The 18,703-nt window shown below is 50.7% G+C and overlaps 1 protein-coding gene across 2 annotated transcripts in view; it reads right to left on the bottom strand.

Annotated features, from left to right (window-relative positions):
- Positions 1–991: 991 nt before the first annotated feature.
- The window catches only part of LOC121459809 (LIM domain kinase 2), a 67,680-nt gene continuing 49,968 nt past the window's right edge, over positions 992–18,703 (bottom strand). For both annotated transcript variants that reach the window (XM_041669832.1, XM_041669833.1), the window contains 13 exons: positions 18,228–18,337; positions 17,501–17,689; positions 15,320–15,425; positions 14,793–14,989; positions 11,707–11,893; positions 10,517–10,603; positions 8,758–8,889; positions 8,498–8,554; positions 6,313–6,378; positions 5,222–5,396; positions 4,590–4,645; positions 3,819–3,976; positions 992–2,551 (listed from right to left, as the gene is read on the bottom strand). In XM_041669832.1, coding sequence (XP_041525766.1) covers positions 2,407–2,551; positions 3,819–3,976; positions 4,590–4,645; positions 5,222–5,396; positions 6,313–6,378; positions 8,498–8,554; positions 8,758–8,889; positions 10,517–10,603; positions 11,707–11,893; positions 14,793–14,989; positions 15,320–15,425; positions 17,501–17,689; positions 18,228–18,337 — 1,665 coding nt within the window. In that variant the 3' untranslated portion in view covers positions 992–2,406. The remainder of the gene's footprint in view (positions 2,552–3,818; positions 3,977–4,589; positions 4,646–5,221; positions 5,397–6,312; positions 6,379–8,497; positions 8,555–8,757; positions 8,890–10,516; positions 10,604–11,706; positions 11,894–14,792; positions 14,990–15,319; positions 15,426–17,500; positions 17,690–18,227; positions 18,338–18,703) is intronic.

Below are 18,703 nucleotides of genomic sequence, written 5' to 3'. Positions count from 1 at the left end.
AAGGGGCAGTTGGCAGTTCCACAGCAGCCAAAGGAGAAACCACTGCCTGGGGCTGAGGGTGGTTCTTGCAGGTTAGGAGGGAGGCTCCGGGGTGGGGTGGCTAGGTAGTGTGTGGGGTATTTCTTCAAGTTTCAGCAGTGGACTCAGCAACAGGTCAAGTTCTAGGTATATCAGAGCAGAGTGACCTTGCCTATGTTCAGCCATTGCTGTTTTTAGATCACCAGTGTTTACTAGGGACTAGATTCTGCCCGTATTCTGCATCCTTCAGCTTCATAATACTTAGGTGAATTTAGGTTTATAGAAAAAAAATCTGGCTGTTGGCCTGACACTCACTAGGTAGGCTAGGCTGGCCTTGAATTCATGGGGATTCTCAAGTGCAGATGTGTAAACATACTGTAACACCAGGTGGAAGTTGTAGTTTGTGTTTGTGCACAGGACCTCACAACAGTAGCATCATTTGCTCCAGCCTCTGGTGTAGAAGCCTGGAAGCAGAAGGTCCCTGAGGACTGAGCCAGCAGCTCAGAGCCTGGCCTAATAGCCCTGTGGTGGGACTAAAATGAGGCCACTGACCTGCTCCACAGAGAAGGCTACCTCAAGTGGATGTGCATGACCTCGGAAGGTTTGCTGTCCAGGGGAGGGGATTCAACTTGAGACTGAGAATTCCCTGATGTGAGCACTTATGTGGCTTGGATCTGGAGGTGGTCAGATGAATGTTTCTTTAAAATTTTTTAAACAAAATTTGATAAGTGTATCTGTACCTGGGAATATATATGTGTACTGCATGTGTGCAGGAGCTCACAGATATGAGAAGAGGTGCTGACTGCCCCTAAAACTGGAGTGCCCCCAAAACACCCATCATGTGGGTGCTGGGAACCAAACCTTGGTCTTCTGCAAAAACAGTAACTGCTTTTAAGGGCTTACTATCTCCAACTCCTCCAGGCCCTGAGTTACTTTTCCACTCTCAGCGCCTTCGCTATGTTAACCACTTAATTTATTTAGTCTGCTTCACGGCCCAGCTCAGGCCCACCACTCCCACACTTGCTGGGGACAGTTCAAGCGTAACCAGTTGCAGGATGCTGTACCATGCTGGGAGTTCAGGACTCCCCTACAGCAAGTTTGCAAACTCCACACACAAGGACAGTCCACACAGTAAGTAAAGTGACCAAAGATGACTTCCCACCCCACAGTTCATCTTGTCTATGTACAGTATTTCACATGTCACCCAATAGAGAAAAACTAATAACAGCAACCACTCTCCAGATCCCCTTACCAGTACAACCCACCACACATTGTATTTATAACCAAACCCACTCCCAATTTGTCAAATACGGTGTGAGCTGGAGAGTCCCTGGATACCTGGCAGCCAGGGGTGGAAGGTACCCTGAGGGTTTCCAATGCCCGTGGCCCTGGAGTGTGGCTCAGGAAGCAAGAGCTGGGCCCACAACAAGGGAGGTAGAATCAAGAGGGCCCAGCTCAGGGAACTCTCTTCGTATCTCAGCTTTGGGACTCAACAGCCACCAGTTCCTGTCCCAAGTTGCTGCCTGGAGCGGACATGCTAGAGATGTGCAGTAGCTGCCACAAGGATGCCAAGAAATTGACGGGCCTCCCCTTTCCCTGCTTAGACCCAAAGTCTGAGACAGACCACATGGCCTCCAGAACCCATCTAGCATTGGACTAAGCCCACCAGCCAGGATATGGGGCTTTTTAAAGGGCAGGACCTCCTTCTCTCCAGCCCCAGCTTCTTTGGTGCTTTTGTGAGTGGCTGCTTGTTGAGACAGGACGTTGAAGTGGAAACTCCCACACACTGATGTGGTCCCTGGGCCGGTGAGCAGAACCAGTCCTTTTTCTGGATCTTGTGGGTTTTGCCACATACTAAGAGACTCTTGAGAACCTGCTCCAGAGGGCAGGGCCTGGAGTGGAGGAGGAATCACTGCTGCCACTTGGCATGCTCTGAAGGCTCTTGGTTGTCACTCAAACTACTGCTTGAAGTTCTGCACCTTGCTGGACCAGACTCCAGAGCCCTCAGGCCAGTTCATCTGTCATCCTGCCCAGCAGGCCCAGGCCATGTTGATTAGTGTAAAGCTACAGCCTCCCAGAATCTCACTGCCGCAAAGGTCCCAGGTAGTCCCTAGTAACAGACTGGTCTAGAATCCAGGCTCTCTTTATCTTCTTCACAGCTTTCAGGCGAGTGTTGGATTTACAGAGAGTAACCAGGCCCAGCACCTGTGGAGAACTGTTTCCCTGCACCCGCATGCCTCCTGGGGAGGTAGTAGGGATGGCTTATTCTGCTTCTAAGCAAGCCGTCAATCCACAGGAAGCCTAGACAGTCCTGCTCCTAGCAAGGACAGGGCGCAGAGGGGGCAATGCTGGCTGTGGAATGTCCCCCTGCAGGGGGATGGACCAGGGTTAGGGTGGCGAGTCCCGGGTCAGGCCGTACTCCATGCTCACAGTGTGGTCCAGTTCTTCCAGCTCTGCGGGCAGTGGGATGGCTAGCTCTCCCAAGTACAGAGACAGTGCCTCAAAGGAGTCCTCCAGCTTTGAGAATGCCGGTCTACAAAGAAAAGGGATGACAAGAGAGGGAGCCTGTGAGCATGGAGGGGAGGACACAGGGCTGGCTCTCAGCTGTTTCCTGGGTCTATGAGCCCTTTAACCTCTTGCTGTAAATATAAAAGGTAACGCTATGAGACGTCTAGCCAGGCTAGAGGTCCTGGCCTAGGACAAAAACATCCATAGGGAAAAGAAGCCCTTTCATGTCTTCTGAGTGGAGGCGACAATCAATGGTTAGATTGGACTTTTGCACTTACTAAACGAACATTTCGGTGCTGGTGATGTGGCCCAGCTGGTATGGTGCTTACCTACCATCCACAAAGCCCCGAGTTCAATTCTCAGCATATTAACGGGGCATGATAGTCCTAGCATGGAGGAGGTAGAGGCAAGAGAGCTGGAGGTTCAAGGTCATTTTCAATTATATATCTAATTTGAACCAATGTGGGCTACATGAGACATGGTCTCAAAAACAAATCTGCAAACAGAAAGATTGTGAGGACCCCAAAAAGAACATGTGTCAGGGATGGGAAGAGCTCTATCACCAAGCTGCATCCTTGGCTCCTGTGGTGGTTACAGTGAGCTCACACAGGCTCATGTCTGATGAACTGTTCTGGAAGGATTAGGACGTGTGGCCTTGCTGGGGCAGGTGGTGTGTCACAGGGCTTTGAGGTTTCAAAAGCCCAAGCCAGACCCTGCTGTGGATCAGATAATGCTCTAGTGCCATAGGTCTACCTGCCTGCTGCCACAATCCCCTCCATGATGACATGGACTCTGACACCATCAGCAAAAACCCAGCCAAGTGCTTTCTTTTATAAGTTGCCTTGGTCATGGTGTTTTGTCGTGGCAACTGAAAAGTAACTTAGGCAGCTTCTAAGTCTATTTTTATTATTCAGTTAGGTGCTTTATGTACAGGTCTCATAGTCCTTCTCTAGGTACCTCCTCTTCACGTGTGTTAGGTGTGCACCTGCCTATGTGGTACTGGGGATAGAACCCAGGGCCCTGGACATTCTAGCCAAGTGCTGTACAGGGTGATATCCTCGCCCTCTCCCCCTTTAGATAGCGCCTCACTGTAGCTCTGGCTGTCCTGGAACTCGCTCCATCTTTCCCCTAATGTGGCATGTCAGAGCTATCAAATGGCTTCAGTGGTTAGCAGTTTACCCTCGAGCTCAAGGTTTCTGCCACTGCTTGTGCCAGGGAAGGGCGTGGGATCACTAAAGCGAGCATCTCGGGACCTTGGGACTGTATGTTGGGAGGAAGGATGAGCCACCAACCTGCTCTCAGGCTCCAGTTTGCAGCAGATAGCAGCCAGGGGGAAGAAGGCTGGGGGGCAGTCTGTTGGGACAAACTTCTCCCAGAAAAGCTTTACATTGAGGCCAAAGTCCAGTGTGCGGGGCAGGCAGTCAGGATCAGCATACACCTGCCCAATGATCTGCAGGCGAGAAGACAGCTGGTCAGGAGGGTCTACAGAGGCCGCAGACACATGGCAGGAGAAGTAGCAAAAACCTAACCTACGCTAGAGGGCAGCCTCGTGTCCCCATCTCTCTTCATCTTGCTAATCCCAACCTCTCCATGCACTAGGAGTCTGGCTAATGAGGAGGGTTTAGAAGAAGCCTCCCTGCAGCAGAAGCAATGCTGGTAACTAGTACCCGAAAGCTAGAAGCTTCCATTTACCCCACCCTGTCCATGTCCCTTTGTAGCTATGTCCTCTACCAGGGCAAGGCTCTACAGGGTGAGGGGCTGGGTCTGATTAATGTCTGAAGTCCGTTAGCAGCAGCTTAGTTTTCTGTACTGACAGCTATTCTATCGCCATCTCCTGAAGGAAGTGATGGGTAAGAAACTTTCATTGTTCCACCATTGTTTGACCCTCCTCTCCCACTCATAACTTTGTAGGAGTCACAAAAGCTGTCTGATGTGACTGCTTGACCAAGTGCTTGGAGAGATACTGAGCTATGCTGCAGCCTAACTGCTGATTTTGTGGCAAACTGTTCACTTCCAGGAGAGCTCAGATCTGAGGCAGGCAGGGCCTCTGAGCCGGCGCTCACCTCACAGAGAACGATCCCAAAAGAGAAGACATCCACTGTCTCGTCGTAGCTCTTGCCTTGAGGAAGAGAAGAAAACAGGCTTAAGGTCATGTCTCTTACCTGCTCTGTACTGGGTCAAGTCAAGCCACAGCCAAGAACTAGGGCTAGAACACCATAAAGGCATCCCGAGATGGGCATCGCTTGGAAACCATCTTTACGGTCTCGGGTGGCCTGCCTGGGGGCTTGTAACACATTCCTCAGGATGCAGCTGTATGGCAGAAAGAACTGCACCCAGGTTCAGGTTCATCCAGGCTCTGGCTGTGAGCCACGGAAAGGCTGTTTCCAACAGTTTCCAAAGTCTGGCAACCCCACTGCTTTTCAAGAATGCAGGCCAGCATCCACCAGGGGGCACTACACTTCAGTTCTTGATCTGGAGCACCAAATGACCTGGCACTTAGCTACCCTTTGGAGACAAAAGCTAGTCAGGTTTCACCTGATGCCCAGGATGGCATGCTGCCACAGCTGAGTCTGGAAGGAAGGAATTTATTAGGTCTGGTTTGGCTGAGGCTTAAAAGAAACCCCATCCCCTACTGAGTGTCTGTCCTTAGCAGGCTTCCCCAGCTTATGGCCCTCAATTTCCCACCAGAACTCACCATTCAGCATCTCGGGGGCCATCCAGTAGGGATTTCCCACCACAGTGTAGCGCTTCTTGCGGTCACTCTTTCGTAAGGTGCGTTTCTTGGAGGCAGCCTTCTCTACTGGGGGCCTTTTCCTCTCTTCCACTATAAGACGTGACAGCCCGAAGTCTGCTACCACCACAGTCTTGTCCTGACCAAACAAGGGCCAGGTAAGAATTTGGCAGAACATTCTCTGGCCTGTCCCTGGGGTGTGGGCATAGGCCAGAAAGGTCACTGACAAGGGGAGTGGCTACATAGCAAAGGAGGGTCACACGGAAAGTTCTACAGAGAGGGAGTGGTTGGGCCTTTGTGGGTCTTTTCCTGGAAGTCTGATATCTGGCCACAGCAGATTCCAGGCTAAAGAGGGAGGAGCCCTGGACAGGTGACATTCTGGGAGCCTTCGGAGTGCATTCAGGTGGGTCAGGATTTTGTCTTGTTCTTAAAAATGACTTGTGGTTGCCAGAATAGGTTAAGAGAAAAGGTCAGGCAAAGGACCGGGGAGAGCTGTGGAGTAGTTGTGAAAAAAGGGGTAAGATTATTTTATGTTGGTTCAGAGGGAACTCAGCAGGAGAAACAACATGGGAACAACTAACTGAGGGCTGAGGGAGGAAGGCTGGCCTCAAACTGGCCACTGCAGCCTCAGATCCCGCAGGTGTCAGTGCGGTAGAATGGGGTTAGCAACTGTTTTAGGGGCCTGTTACAAGACAAGACCCGGCAGTGGGCTAGAGCTCTACATACACACAGATAAGAAATACAACCCCTATCCCCACCAAACCTGACACACTAAATTAGTGTGAAAGCTCTGGGTTGAGCCCAGAGCTTTCTGTCTGCCAGACAAGCAAGCTGATCCTTTCTAATAAAATGATTTCAAGGACTGCTACCGTGTGTGTGTGTGTGTGTGTGTGTGTGTGTGTGTATGTAAGAGAGAGAGAGAGAGAGAGAGAGAGAGAGAGAGAGAGAGAGAGAGATTGTTCCTGCATGTATGCACACATCAGAGAGCTTCCAGAAAACTGACGCAGAAGCCCCTAGGTGGTGTGTCCACAGCTCGGGCAGGAACGGGGACGTACCAACTTGATGAGGCAGTTGTGTGAGTTCAGATCCCGGTGGATGATGCACATGGAGTGCAAATACGCCTGCAACAGAAGCAGGAGCCATGGAGCCAGACAGACCCTGGCTCTGGACTGTGGCCAACGAGCCTGTTTTCCCAGGCCAGGCCTGCCCAGCTTCCCTTCCCTCAACCCCAGCCACCCTAGTGTCCCTGGAAGCTTGTTCAGCTTCCCATCCCCGCCTCCAAGCCATGCTTGGGTCCCCACACCAGCAGAGAGCAGCCAGCTCCTGTCCAGGTTTTCCCTATAGTCTCCAACTCTCCTGGCATGAGCTTCCATCCTTCCATCCTTTTTACTTAGACTGAGGCAGCCTAAAGGGAGTGCCCTCAGACACACTGCTCCTTCCTCCTCCTCCAGTGTCTGGCTTCAGCCCCTTTGGAGCTTTCCTGTCTGTGATGGGGAAGAAATGGCCTCCTGACTCACCTCCCCTGAGACTCCATCCGTCTGTCTGTCTGGACTTTAGTCCCCTCCCTCTTCCTGTCCAAATTGTTCTAAGCTAGTTTTGCTAGACATTCTCTTGTCACTCTTAGAAACTTTTTTCTTTCTCTCTCTCCTGCCAGTGTGGAAGGTACACTGCCCCCTTCCCTAAGCCCCTGTAGACTGTCTTACTGTTCCCAGGCCCACAGAGGTCTTCCTATAGCTGGACTACATGCCCTGGCTGCCTGCACCCGCCCCCAAAGGCTGTCTATTCCTCTCCATGCTCCCCCTGATACCCCTTGTGTGTTTGAGTTTCTCTTCCAGCCTCCTCAGGGTCAGTCCTTTCAAAGTTATCTTTTATTTAAAAGTTTTTCAAGACAGGGTTTCTCTGTGTAGCCCTGGCTGTCCTGGCACTAGCACTTGTAGACCAGGCTGGCTTCGAACTCACAGAGATCCACCTGCCTCTGCCTTCCGAGTGCTGGGATTAAAGGCGTGCGCCACAAATACCCAGCATAAAGCCATCTGCTCATGTGCTGACCACACTGCTTCAGTCTGTATACCTCTCCGTCACAGAGCTCTAGCTGCCTCTTCTCTTCGGATAACTAGGTGACCACCCCCAAATTCCTGCCCAAGGCATGCTGGGATGTTCTGCTGACAGGCAACAACTGCAGCTTTCCCGATCCTGTCCCTGACCATCACTGCTTGGTAAGTGGCAGCACCATTCTAGGGGCCATGAGGCTACCCGACTGCTAGCCTTACAACGTTTCCTCACTGCCAGCCAGTCTCTCCATTCTGACCCCACCCTGCCTCCCCACTGCCATTACCTTAATTACACAAACCTGAAATGTTTTCATGGCCTCTAACCTATTCTCTCTGCTTAAGGCTTCCTCAACTCCACCCTAACACCTTGGCGAAAGCCCAGTTCTGTTCACAACACCCCCCTCCCCGGTCTTCCTGATGATCTATCTATAAATCTAGAATCCTTAGTAGCTGATACACATGGCTCCTTACTGCCTCCAGCCTTCTCTTCCAGACTGATACTGTGTGAGCCCCCATGTGAGGAGCAATGCTAAAACCTCAGGTGTGGAGGGGTCACTGACAAGCCCAGGATCCCAACCCTGACCCTTTCTACTCCACATCTCAACTTGACACAAAGGTTACGGGAGGAATAGCCTTCCTGGGTGCTGGCCCCCGCACAGTGCCTGCCTTGTGGAAGTGCTCATTCCATCAGGACTCGTAAGCTGTGAGGACTGCTAGACTCATGCCCATAATCCACCCCATTCACTCTTCTCTCTTCCCGGTCTGCTGCTGTCATTACTAAAACTTGGGGCCTCTTTGTCTCTAGAAACCTTAATGTACTTCTGACTCTTCAGAATTCATCTAGAACTTGTTTCTTCCTCCTCCACTTCCTATTTTCTAGGCAGTGAGGTCCTGTGTTTACTCAAGGACCTTTCGCACCCCAACAGCTCTTTGGCAGCAAGGTCAGGGTACCCTGTGCTATGATTTGCCTTGTTCATGCCTTGTTTGCCGTTAAAGAGATTTGGAATCCTTTGAGAATTAGATTGCTGGCTGAAAGGCAGTAGCTGGCCAGAATTTCCTTGGCATTGAAAGAAACTCAATGAATAGCTGCTGAATGCTGCATCCCACACAGTGGGTATCTGGCTTCCAGAGCAGTCTGCGATCCCTGCACCTCACTCTACCCACGGGCAAGGCTGGTGGTAGGACTCACCATTCCAGAGGAGATGCCTTTGGCAAACCTGACCTTCTGTTGCCAGGGGAACGGGTCCTGCAGGGTAGGAGAATGTCCATAAGAGGTGTCCTCTCCAGCTCATGGTCTGGGCTCCATGGGTCAGCATGTGTGCCATAGAAACCTTTCAGTCCCTCCCAGTATACTCCTTTGAGGGCAAAGCAAGGTCCCTGGGTAATGGGCACCGGTGTCCCTCTGGTAACCCGCCAAGGCTCTTCGTGACTATGGGGCCATGTGCTCACCACGTTGCGCAGAAAGTCCTTCAGTGTGCCCCCCTCGATGTACTCAGTCAGCAGGTTTAGCTTCTTGTCCTTGTACAGAACACCAATAAACTTGAGCACGTTAGGGTGGTCTAGGCTTCGCATCACTTTCACCTGGGGGGGCGGGGAGGGGCAGAGCATCACACAGGTGGGAAAGCCTCACGGGTCCACCCACTGCCTTGCTTTTCTAGGAGTGCTCTGGGGAGCTAGGGGAGGAGGGTCCAAGAATGAGACCAAGGCCTGTGGTGACCCGGACCACTGGTGAACCCAGCTGCAGCTACCTAAGGTAGGAGGGGCGGTATAAACTAGATGGTCATAGGATGGGGTATCTGTTCCCTGGAGTCCCACTTCAGGGTGTTTGGTGGGGATCATAACAGCATGTGTATTAACTGATGTGTTCAATCACCCCCACCACCTGAATCGCATCCTTCCATTGGCTTGTACCGTCTTTAGTGAGTGTTCACTGAACAGAGGCACTCCTTTAGAAGGGACATTCCCCTTGGTCATTTTCCTCCTTCCCTTCTTTCTCATTTATTTATTTATTATTATTCTTTGTTTGTTTTTTGTTTTTCGAGACAGGGTTTCTTTGCATTGCTCTGGCTGTCCTGGAACTCACTCTGTAGACCAGGCTGGCCTCGAACTCACAGAGATCTGTCTGCCACTGGCTTGGGGCTCATTATGTAGGCAAGGCTGGCCTTGAACTCAGAGATCTGCCTGCCTTTAAGGATGCTGGGCTAAAAGTGTGCATTATCACACCTAGATCTCCCCTCACACTTTAAAACAATGGTCGAGGGCTGGGGAGATGGCTCAGAGTTTAAGAGCCTGGCTGCTTGTACAGAAGACCCCAGTTCAATCCCTAACACTCACTGTCTATAACTCTAGTCCCGTGGGATCTGATGCCCTCTTCTGGTGTGTATATATACATGCAGACAAAACATCCATACACATAAAAAAGTAGTAATAAAAGAAAGAGTGAGACAAAAGCAACTTTCAGTTCTTTAAAGAAATAAAGTAGTGGTTGAAGATAAATCTCTCTTTCTCTTCATCCTCCCCCGACTCCGTCCCTGCTCTTTGTCCCTCCCTCCTCCTCTGTCTCTTAATGGAACCCAGAGCCTTGTGCTGTTCTGCTGGCACTCTCTTACTGAGTTATCCCTAGCCCAACCCTTAATTATTTAGAACATATATGCATGAGTGTTTTGCCTTCATGTATGTATGTGTACCACGTGTGTGCCTAGTGCTAGAGAAGGTCAGTGTGGGCCTCAGATCCCTGGAACTGGAGTTATGGATGGTTGTGAGCCACCATGTGGGTGCTGAGAACAGAACCTGGGTCCTCCGTGCACACAAGTGCTCTTAACCGCTGAGCCATCATCTCTCCAGCCCCTCCCCACTTATATTTTCTGTTTTGAGACAACCTCATTATGTTGCTCAGGCTAGCCAGGCACTTCCAATCCTCCTGCCTCAGCCCCCTTGGCAGCTGGAGTGGCAGGGCTGGGCCACTAGGTCTGGCAGCCACGATTTCTTTTGGGGAAAACAAAAACAAAAACAAAAACAAAAGTGTATTTGTAGGTTTCTCCCTTTTGCAACAGAGGCAGCAAACTTCCCACACTTACATCTCGCTTTCTTTTCTGAACAGGGTCTCATGACGCCACATCTGGCCAGTTCGGGGCCAGGAGCCTCTTGCTTCAGCCCCTCGAGTAGCTACAAGCGTAAGTCTGATGGAAAGTCCAACCCCTTTCCTTACCTCGGTCAGGAAAGTCTTCTGTGTTTCCTCATCACAACGGATTAACTCCTTCATGACCATCACTTTGCCTGTGGCTTTGTGAGTCACCTACAGGAAGGGCATGTGTTAACAGTGCAGAGACCAGTTCTGGGGGGACTGTGAACGTCTGTGGGCCAAGGGAGGCACTCGGTGGCAGAGAACTTAGCTGGCATGCTCAAGGTCCAGGGTCTGACCTCCAGCACCGGGGGAAAAAAGCAAAGGAAATCGTTGTGGTGCACCCCCATTCCTTGGAGGACATACTAAGCCACAGCAGATTGCCCAGAGTTCATGTGTATAGGACAAAGCAGGGGATGGGGGGACTCAGGAAGGACATGTGTCTTCTCCCCTAGATGCCAGGCATGCACAGAGGAAAGCCAGGACTCCAGAAGAGGAAACTGAGGAAGGGGGGACACGCTGCCAAGCCAAGCAGGGGTTTTGCTCATCCGGCACAGAAGTGAGTCCCCTGGACGAACAGACTAGGGGCAGGGTGTCAGTGCCACAGACATGCTCCAGGGGACCGGGTGGGTCAGAGGTGAGGCTTCCAGTCTGGCTACCTGGAAAGCTGAGATACTCGGCTTACCTGACCCCCCCTCCCAGCTCTCAGCAGAGGAGGAGGAGAGAAAGAGAGAAAGGTTAGTTCCTGAGTTCACCAGGGTGGTAGGAGCCTTTACCTGGTGGCATGCCCCGCCCTGGGGCCTGTGGGCACCTGATACACACACCCTTACAGACTGGTGAGGGCTAGGGACCTGGATCTAACCTGGGTTTCCAGAGCCCAAGCTCACTAGAGCAGCAGTGCTGCTCTTAGGTGGCTGTGCGGGGACAGAAAGGCTACTTCAGATACCATCACTCACAGCCAGGAAGGCCGAGTGTCCTACAGGGTCGCAGTGTGGCACTGTAAGGTAGATTCGCTGAAAAAAGTGTGAGAGACCTAGCAAGGTGGCTCGGCAGGCAAAGGAACTTGCTGTATAAGCCTGACGACCAGAGCTGCAGCCTCAGAACACAGGTGAAGGTGGAAGGAGAGGACAGACCTGCTGCAGGGCCCTCTGGCCTCCCTATGTGTGCCACGGCACTACAGCACCCGCATGTACCCACACAGACATCACACACACAACGAAACAAAGAAAAGGAAAAGGAAGGTGGCGGCGGCGGCAGAGTCCAGAGGCTGTGCTCACCTTGATGGCCTGCCCGAAGAAGCCCTTGCCCAGGACCTCCCCGTGGAGCAGGTCGCAGGGCCGGAAGATCTGCTGTGAGTAGCTGCTGGAACAGCGCAGGGATTCAGAGCGGCTGATGTCACGGCTGAGGAGCAGGGGCTCCTTGGGAGAGCTGGGGCCAGGAGACTTGGAGATGCTGTTACTGCGCCTAAGGATGGGCAAAGGCAGGCTGTAGAGACTCAGCAAGACACCGCAACAGGGAGACACTGAGGTATACCTGGTCACTCCGGTGTCTGTAGTTGTGGTTCCCTGGGGGAAGGGAACTCTTATATCAGACAGATATGCTATTTGGGAACTGCAGACAGTATTAATCATAGTAAAAATACATTCAAAATGGGAAATCTGGAGACTAGAGCTATATCTCAGTGGTGAATTACCCACCTCGCATGTATGCAGCCCTGGATTTCAGACCTAGCACTGCGAAGTGCAGCGCTGTGCATTTGTGTGTGCACATGCGCGTGCATATGTGTGTGTATGGACAAAGAACTTCACATAGATGATTAACTATAGTCTACTAGCTTATGATACTCCGGACACAACAGCACTGTAGATAGCAATCCATTCCTGCTTGATTCAAGGTACCATACAGTGATGGAAAGCTCCATCTATAAAAGGGACAAATGCATTTTAGATCAAATTTTGAATAAATCTGTACCTGCCTGTACTGCTTACATTTTAAGATAATAAACATATGATTTTTATGGCAATAAAGCCACCGTATTTACATTTTCAAAAGCAGTCAGTTACAGCAACGGCTGGTGACTGGTTCTTCATCTTACTGAGGGCCGACAATGAGGACACCATCCTGTGCTGCCAGCTTTCTTGCCCCTGCTCTTCGCTGTGCTGCCTCATGCTTTCCATGCCTACGGCGAATGCAAGGGAGCTGCCTGTTCCTGCACGCGGCTTCTCTGGGCAGCTCTCCAGCCACTGCACTCCTCACCCTTTCCTGCCCTCTGCCCCTGCTGCTTTGCCTCTCCTCAGTCATGCTGGCCAAGGCCAAGCGGCTGTCAGGGTGATCTGGGGAGAGGTCGTGTTTCCGACAGAAGCCAGACGACAGGGACCTGACTGATTCAGCTCATCTGAGCAGGGGGTGGAGAAAGGATCTGGTTCCTAGTTACTCTAATGGTACATCACATTTATGGAGTGCAGACCTGGATCTGTACCTTGTCTCCTTTGCTTCATTTAACTCTTACAGAACCAAAGAGACAGTCACCTTTATTGCAACCCCATCACAGATGGAGAAACAGGGTAAAACGTAAGAGAACGTTATGGATATTTCTGCCTGAGAACATGGCACTTCTGACTCTGGTCCTCTAAGTCACCTCTATGGGCTTTGCCAGCTTTAGGTGTGGGGATGTTTGTCCCCAAGTCTTAAAACACCTGTTTGACAGCACAGCAGTGCTTTTGACCTAGCCCTCAGGAGGCAGAAACAGGCAGATCTCTCTGAGTTCGAGGCTAGTCTGGTCTCTAGAGTTCCAGGTTAGCCAGGGCTACATATTAAGATCTTGTCTTGGCTGGGCAGTGGTGGCGCACGCCTTTAATCCCAGCACTTGGGTGGCAGAGGCAGGCAGATCTCTGTGAGCTTGAGACCAGCCTGGTCTAGAAGAGCTAGTTCCAGGACAGGCTCCAAAGCTACAGAGAAATCCTGTCTCAAGAAAACAAACAAACAAACAAAATAAAATAAACAAAAGAAAAACAAAAGATCTTGTCTCAGAAAGGGGGGGAGGCTAGAGAGATGGCTCAGCGGTTAGGAGCATTGGCTGTTCTTCTAGAAGACCAAGGTTCAATTCCCAGTACGAACATGGCAGCTCAGAACTGCCTGTAACTCTAGTTCCAGGGGATCCGATACCTTCACATGCAGACAACACATGAATACACATGAAATAAAAGTAAAATTTTAAAACAACAAAAAACAAACCGAAACAACCCCAACAATACTGCCCTTCCCTATTTGTTCATCTCTCTTCTCTCTCTTTTTTTCCCCAAGACAGGATTTTCTGTGTAGCCTGGCTGTCTTGGAACTTGCTCTGTAGACCAGGCTGGCCTCAAACTCAGAGATCCGCCTGCCTCTGCCTCCCGAGTACTGGGATTAAAGGTGTGTACCACCACTGCCTGGTATTTATTCATCTCTTTCATAAATATATATATATATATATATATATATATATATATATATGATATGAGCCCCCCCATTTCCCCCATGTTGGATTGTAAAGATTTTTGGCATTATAATTTCCTGTCTAGCTTGAGCTTTTTTAAAAAATTTTTGGTTTTTTGAGACAAGAGTTTCTTTGTGTACTCTTGGCTGTCCTGGAACTTGCTTTGTAGACCAGGCTGACCTTGAACGCATGTAGATCTGCCTGCCTCTGCCTCCCAAGGGCTGGGATTAAAAGCACGCACCACCACTGCCCAAATGGCTTGAGTTTAATGGATAGAGCCGGATCCTCTGTTTTGGTGTGTGTAAACCTGTGCATGTGTCAGAGGGAAAGAGCACATTTGTGAGTGTGTGTGTGAGTGTGTGTGTGTGTGTGTGTGTGTGTGTGTGTGCATGCACTCATGCAGAGCTCAGCGGAGGATATCACATGTTCTCTCTCACTTTCCACCTTATTCCCTTGGGAGATCTCTCCCTGAACCTGGAGCTAAACTGGCGGCCAGCAAGTCCATTAATCCTCCTGTCTCCACTCCCAACAGTGCTGGGGTTTCAGGAACATGTCATGGCGTGTACAGCTATGCATGGCTTTTTACACGGGTCTTAGGATCTAAATTCTCCTGTCTGCTTAGCAAGTAGTCTGAACCCAGCCACAGCCTGGTCCTCTTTGAGACAGCATTTTACACTATAGTCCAGGCTGGCCTTGAACTCATGGTGGTCCTCCTGCCTCAGCTTCCTGAGTGCTGAGATTATGGATGAGAGCAATGCTTTTTTAAAACTTGTACAAGTCTCAGATCCTGTCTCTGGTCCGAGGTTCCCTAAGGCTGCTGGCCTCCAAAAGCCAACATAGCCTCTGAGAGACAGACGATAAACAAGACAGGTAGGACAGCAGGAGCACCTCAGGGAACGTCTCCTCAGTGTCCCCTCCTGATTCTCCTTGGTGTCCAGGGTGCCGAGCGTGTGAGAGTGTCCAGTACTCTGCATGTGGGGAGAAAGCCGGGTATCTAGCCGCAGCTGGTCCAGGCGCTGGGGGACAGGGTCATGCTCGATCAGCAGTTGAAGCGTCTGGCTTGTCTGGTTAATCGCACCTTCCACCTGTGGCCAACAGCAGTGTAAGGTTCGTCTCCACAACCTGTCCTACCCCAGGCTACCTACTGTCCCCACAAACGGTCTAAGCACAGTGTAGCCAGTGCTCAGTTTGGTTAGCGGTGGCCTCTAGCCACAAGAGGTCATTCAGTGCCCTCTGTCTGGCATTTTGTTACCTCGCCACCTCTCAGCCCATCTCTACTGCCCTGGAAATGTTAGGTTGATCCAGAAGGTCAGTATAGTTGTCACAGGCTCAATGCTAAGATGGTCCGCAGCCAGGTCTTCTGGGAGCCTGTTCTGTGTGCCTCCCCCACATCACACACTGGACACACACTGTACCTCCTCTACACGCAGAGTGCGGACAGGGGTCCCATTGATCTCCAGGATGCGGTCCCCAGGGTGGATGGCATTGCGGTTGTTGGGACTGATGTGCATCCGGTTGACCCTGAAGACAGACAGGAATTAAGGCAGGATAAAAGCATTCTGAGAACTCACCTGACTGCTTGTACAGGGAAATCTCACCAAGGCCCATTATGTCACAACTCTTAAGGCCACCCACATGAAAACACAGTGCCCATCTCAGAATGCTTTCTTCTCAATGAAGGGAACTGTCCTTACCTATTGGCCTAAGCCAGAAGCCTGGACATTGTCCCCATTTGGAGTTCCCTCAAATCCCTCCTTTCTTCCCCCCAACCCCCACCCACTTCTGAGAATCCTGCTTTCTCTCCGTCACCATAGTTACCAGCATCTCTCTCCTGGATCACTGGAGGAACCTCTGCTCTACACCTCTAGGCCTTTCCTCTCTCATCTCCAGCCTCCACACCAGTGAACTTCCAAATGTCAATCCACCTGGGTTATCTTGCTGCTTAAAGTCCTTCACGGACCTGCTGGGCCATCACAGTCAAGGTCCGCCATGACTAACAGCCACTTGGGCTACTCTATCAACTTATACTAAACAGTCCCAAACACCTACCTCTGGAGATAATTGGTCTCCCTCTACCCCAAACAATTTCCTCCTTTTTTTATCTACTGAAGCTACAGAACAGATCTCATCTTCTCCTGACTTCTTAACCCTAGTAATTACCCACCTATACTGTAAGACCCAGCCTCACAGTCAATATTGATAGGGCTCCCTTTCTCTCTTAGTCATCATGAGGTGAGTAGTTTTACCACACTCCCTGCTGCCAATATGCTCTGCCATCAGCCACCATGAGGTGGGAAGTTTTAGCACACTCCCTGCCATGATGCTCTGCTTCTACACAGACCCACAGAAAAAATGAAGCCAGGTATTCCATAGACGTAGTCTCTCCTCTGATCTTTGGACAAGACCCAGGGAAGGATCTTACCCTCTTTGAGGTCATGGACTTTTATTTTCTTCATCTTCCATTCAAATATGCAACCAGTAAGACAATAACGGATGACTTCCTACTAATGGCAGGCCCTTGAACACAGTACTGAACGAGCCAAACAAAGCAAGTTCCCTTCTGGAGTTTATGTTGGAGTGGTCTCTCAGTTAGGGTTCTACGCTGTGAAGAGACATCAACTCTTCTAAAGGAAATCAGTGGGGCTGGCTTACAGATTGAGATTTAGTCCATTATTATCATGATGGGAGGCATGGCAGCTCACAGGCAGAACTGCGCTAGAGAAAAGTCAAAGTTCTACATTTGGATCAGCAGGCAGCAGGAAGAGAGACTGACACTGGGTCTGGCTTGAGTTTCTGAAACCTTAAAGCCCACCCCCAATGACACATTCTAGTGCGGGACAATTCTGTATTCTGTCAATTATGTTTTAAATAAACTCTGATTGGCCAGTAGGCAGGCAGGAAGTATAGGTGGGACAACCAGACAGGAAGTAGAGGTGGGGCAACGAGAACAGGAGTATTCTGGGAAGAAGGAAGCTCTTCCCTCCAGTCCTGTCTAGACACTGAAGAAGCAGGATGTGACCTGCCCTGCTGAAAAAGGTACTGAGCCATGTGGATAACACAGCTAAGAATAATGGGTTAATATAAGTTACAAGAGTTGATAAGAAGCCTGAGCTAATGGGCCAATCAGTTTATAACTTATGTAGACCTCTGTGTGATTTTCTTTGGGGATTTACCGGCTGTGGGAACTGGGCAGGACAGAAACCCCAACTAGCAGGACCTCATGTTACAACATTCCTCCCAACAAGGACACATCTCCATTAGCCACTCCCTAAACATTCAAATACATGAGCCTATGGGGGCCAATCTTATTCAAACCACCACAAGTAGGGAGGACAGATGACAATCAAGCTGATATGCATTAATCAAGCCTGATGATTTCAAGGAGCAAACATGATCTGAAACCTGACACCTGAAGGCTGAGAAGGCAGCCTTAAGAATCTGGTAGAAAGCAACTTGGGCAGAAGAAACATGAAGCACCAAGGTCAGGAGCAAGGTGGAGGTGAGAATGGAGGAGACTCCACAAGTTCTGAGCCCTGTGAGGACTACCTGTGGACTTGTACCATGAGCCTCTGCTGCAAGGCTCCCCAAACACTCACTCTTTTACTTGCACGGTGGTGGCATAGTTAGAAGAGGCACTTTCCACGGACACGGAGAAGCCACGTCTGCACTCGGTGGTGGCCGGCATGGAGATGAGTGTGACCGAATAGGGCAGCTGGTCCTGGACAGACTCCGTGGACAGCCTTTCGAACATGGGTGCCAGCACCACATCATTGTGGCACTTCCCACTGGAGAGAGGGGCACAGAGGGAGCTGAAATCCTACCGACCAACCTGGAAGCCCCCAGCAGGCACTATGTCACATGCAAGGAGTCTTGATGGCTTGAGGAGGCTAGGACTGGGTGGCAAGCCGAGACAGGGGCAGAGAGAATACTGGGAGGAACCCTGGCCTGGAGATGAGATGGGCTGGGTTTTCTTGCTCTGCCTAACTCACAGTAAGAACCTTGTCCTAGACTCTTGTCCCCTCTCTGGGCCCAAGCAAACTTCTTTTGTTAACCAAGATAGTTGGACAGAGGGATATGGGTGAACTCTAGGGCCTTTTCTCTAATAGGAGGCTGCTCCTAAGAGGGCATCTTCTACCCATTTTCTCCCTCTGGAAGGGTTACAGGACAGAGTGAAGTCCTGGGACAGGTCAGGATGGAGGGCAGTGATGCTATCTAGCAGTCCTCCTAGGATACCACTCCAGCTGCCTTCACCCTACTGCTCCTGCGCTCCTGTCTCACTTCCCTGGCTGCTATTACTGGCAAGGACACACAGGGACATCTTACCAGTATAGTGTAGCATGCTGCACCAAGGCATACGCATCCCCATCCTCAATGATCACCTTGCAGCTCATGCAGGCAAAGCACTCTGGGTGGTATTTAAACTCCCCAGCCACCTGTGAGCAGATGGGAAGAGTGCAAAAGGAAGAGGTGAGCTATCACTTTTGTTAGAGTGGATGGAATTAGTGGTGGTGAGTGGCCTGCATCAGGGCTGTGCTGACTGCAGCCACCAAGATCAATTCTTTACAAGTAAGGACTTGCAGATCCCAGTCAACACCCAAGCTGTCAGTCCCTGCCCTAGAGTTTCTGTAGAAGTGACATGCTATCTCCTGCTGTTTCTGACACCACAAAAAACCGTTTCCTCAGTCACGAGAACATGTCCCCCAAGGTAATCACTCCTACTGCCAAGGCTCACCATCCCTCCGACACAGGGCTTTCAGGTCTGTCTATGCGTGAACTTCACTGTATAGAGTAGCTATAGG

The sequence above is a fragment of the Microtus oregoni genome, unplaced genomic scaffold, assembly GCF_018167655.1.
Source record: "Microtus oregoni isolate MIOR12 unplaced genomic scaffold, Mior012 000019F_ref0000042, whole genome shotgun sequence".
In the NCBI taxonomy this organism is placed as follows: domain Eukaryota; kingdom Metazoa; phylum Chordata; class Mammalia; order Rodentia; family Cricetidae; genus Microtus; species Microtus oregoni.
The sequence above is the reverse complement of the archived record's forward strand: the minus strand, read 5'-3'. Positions and strand labels throughout refer to the sequence as shown.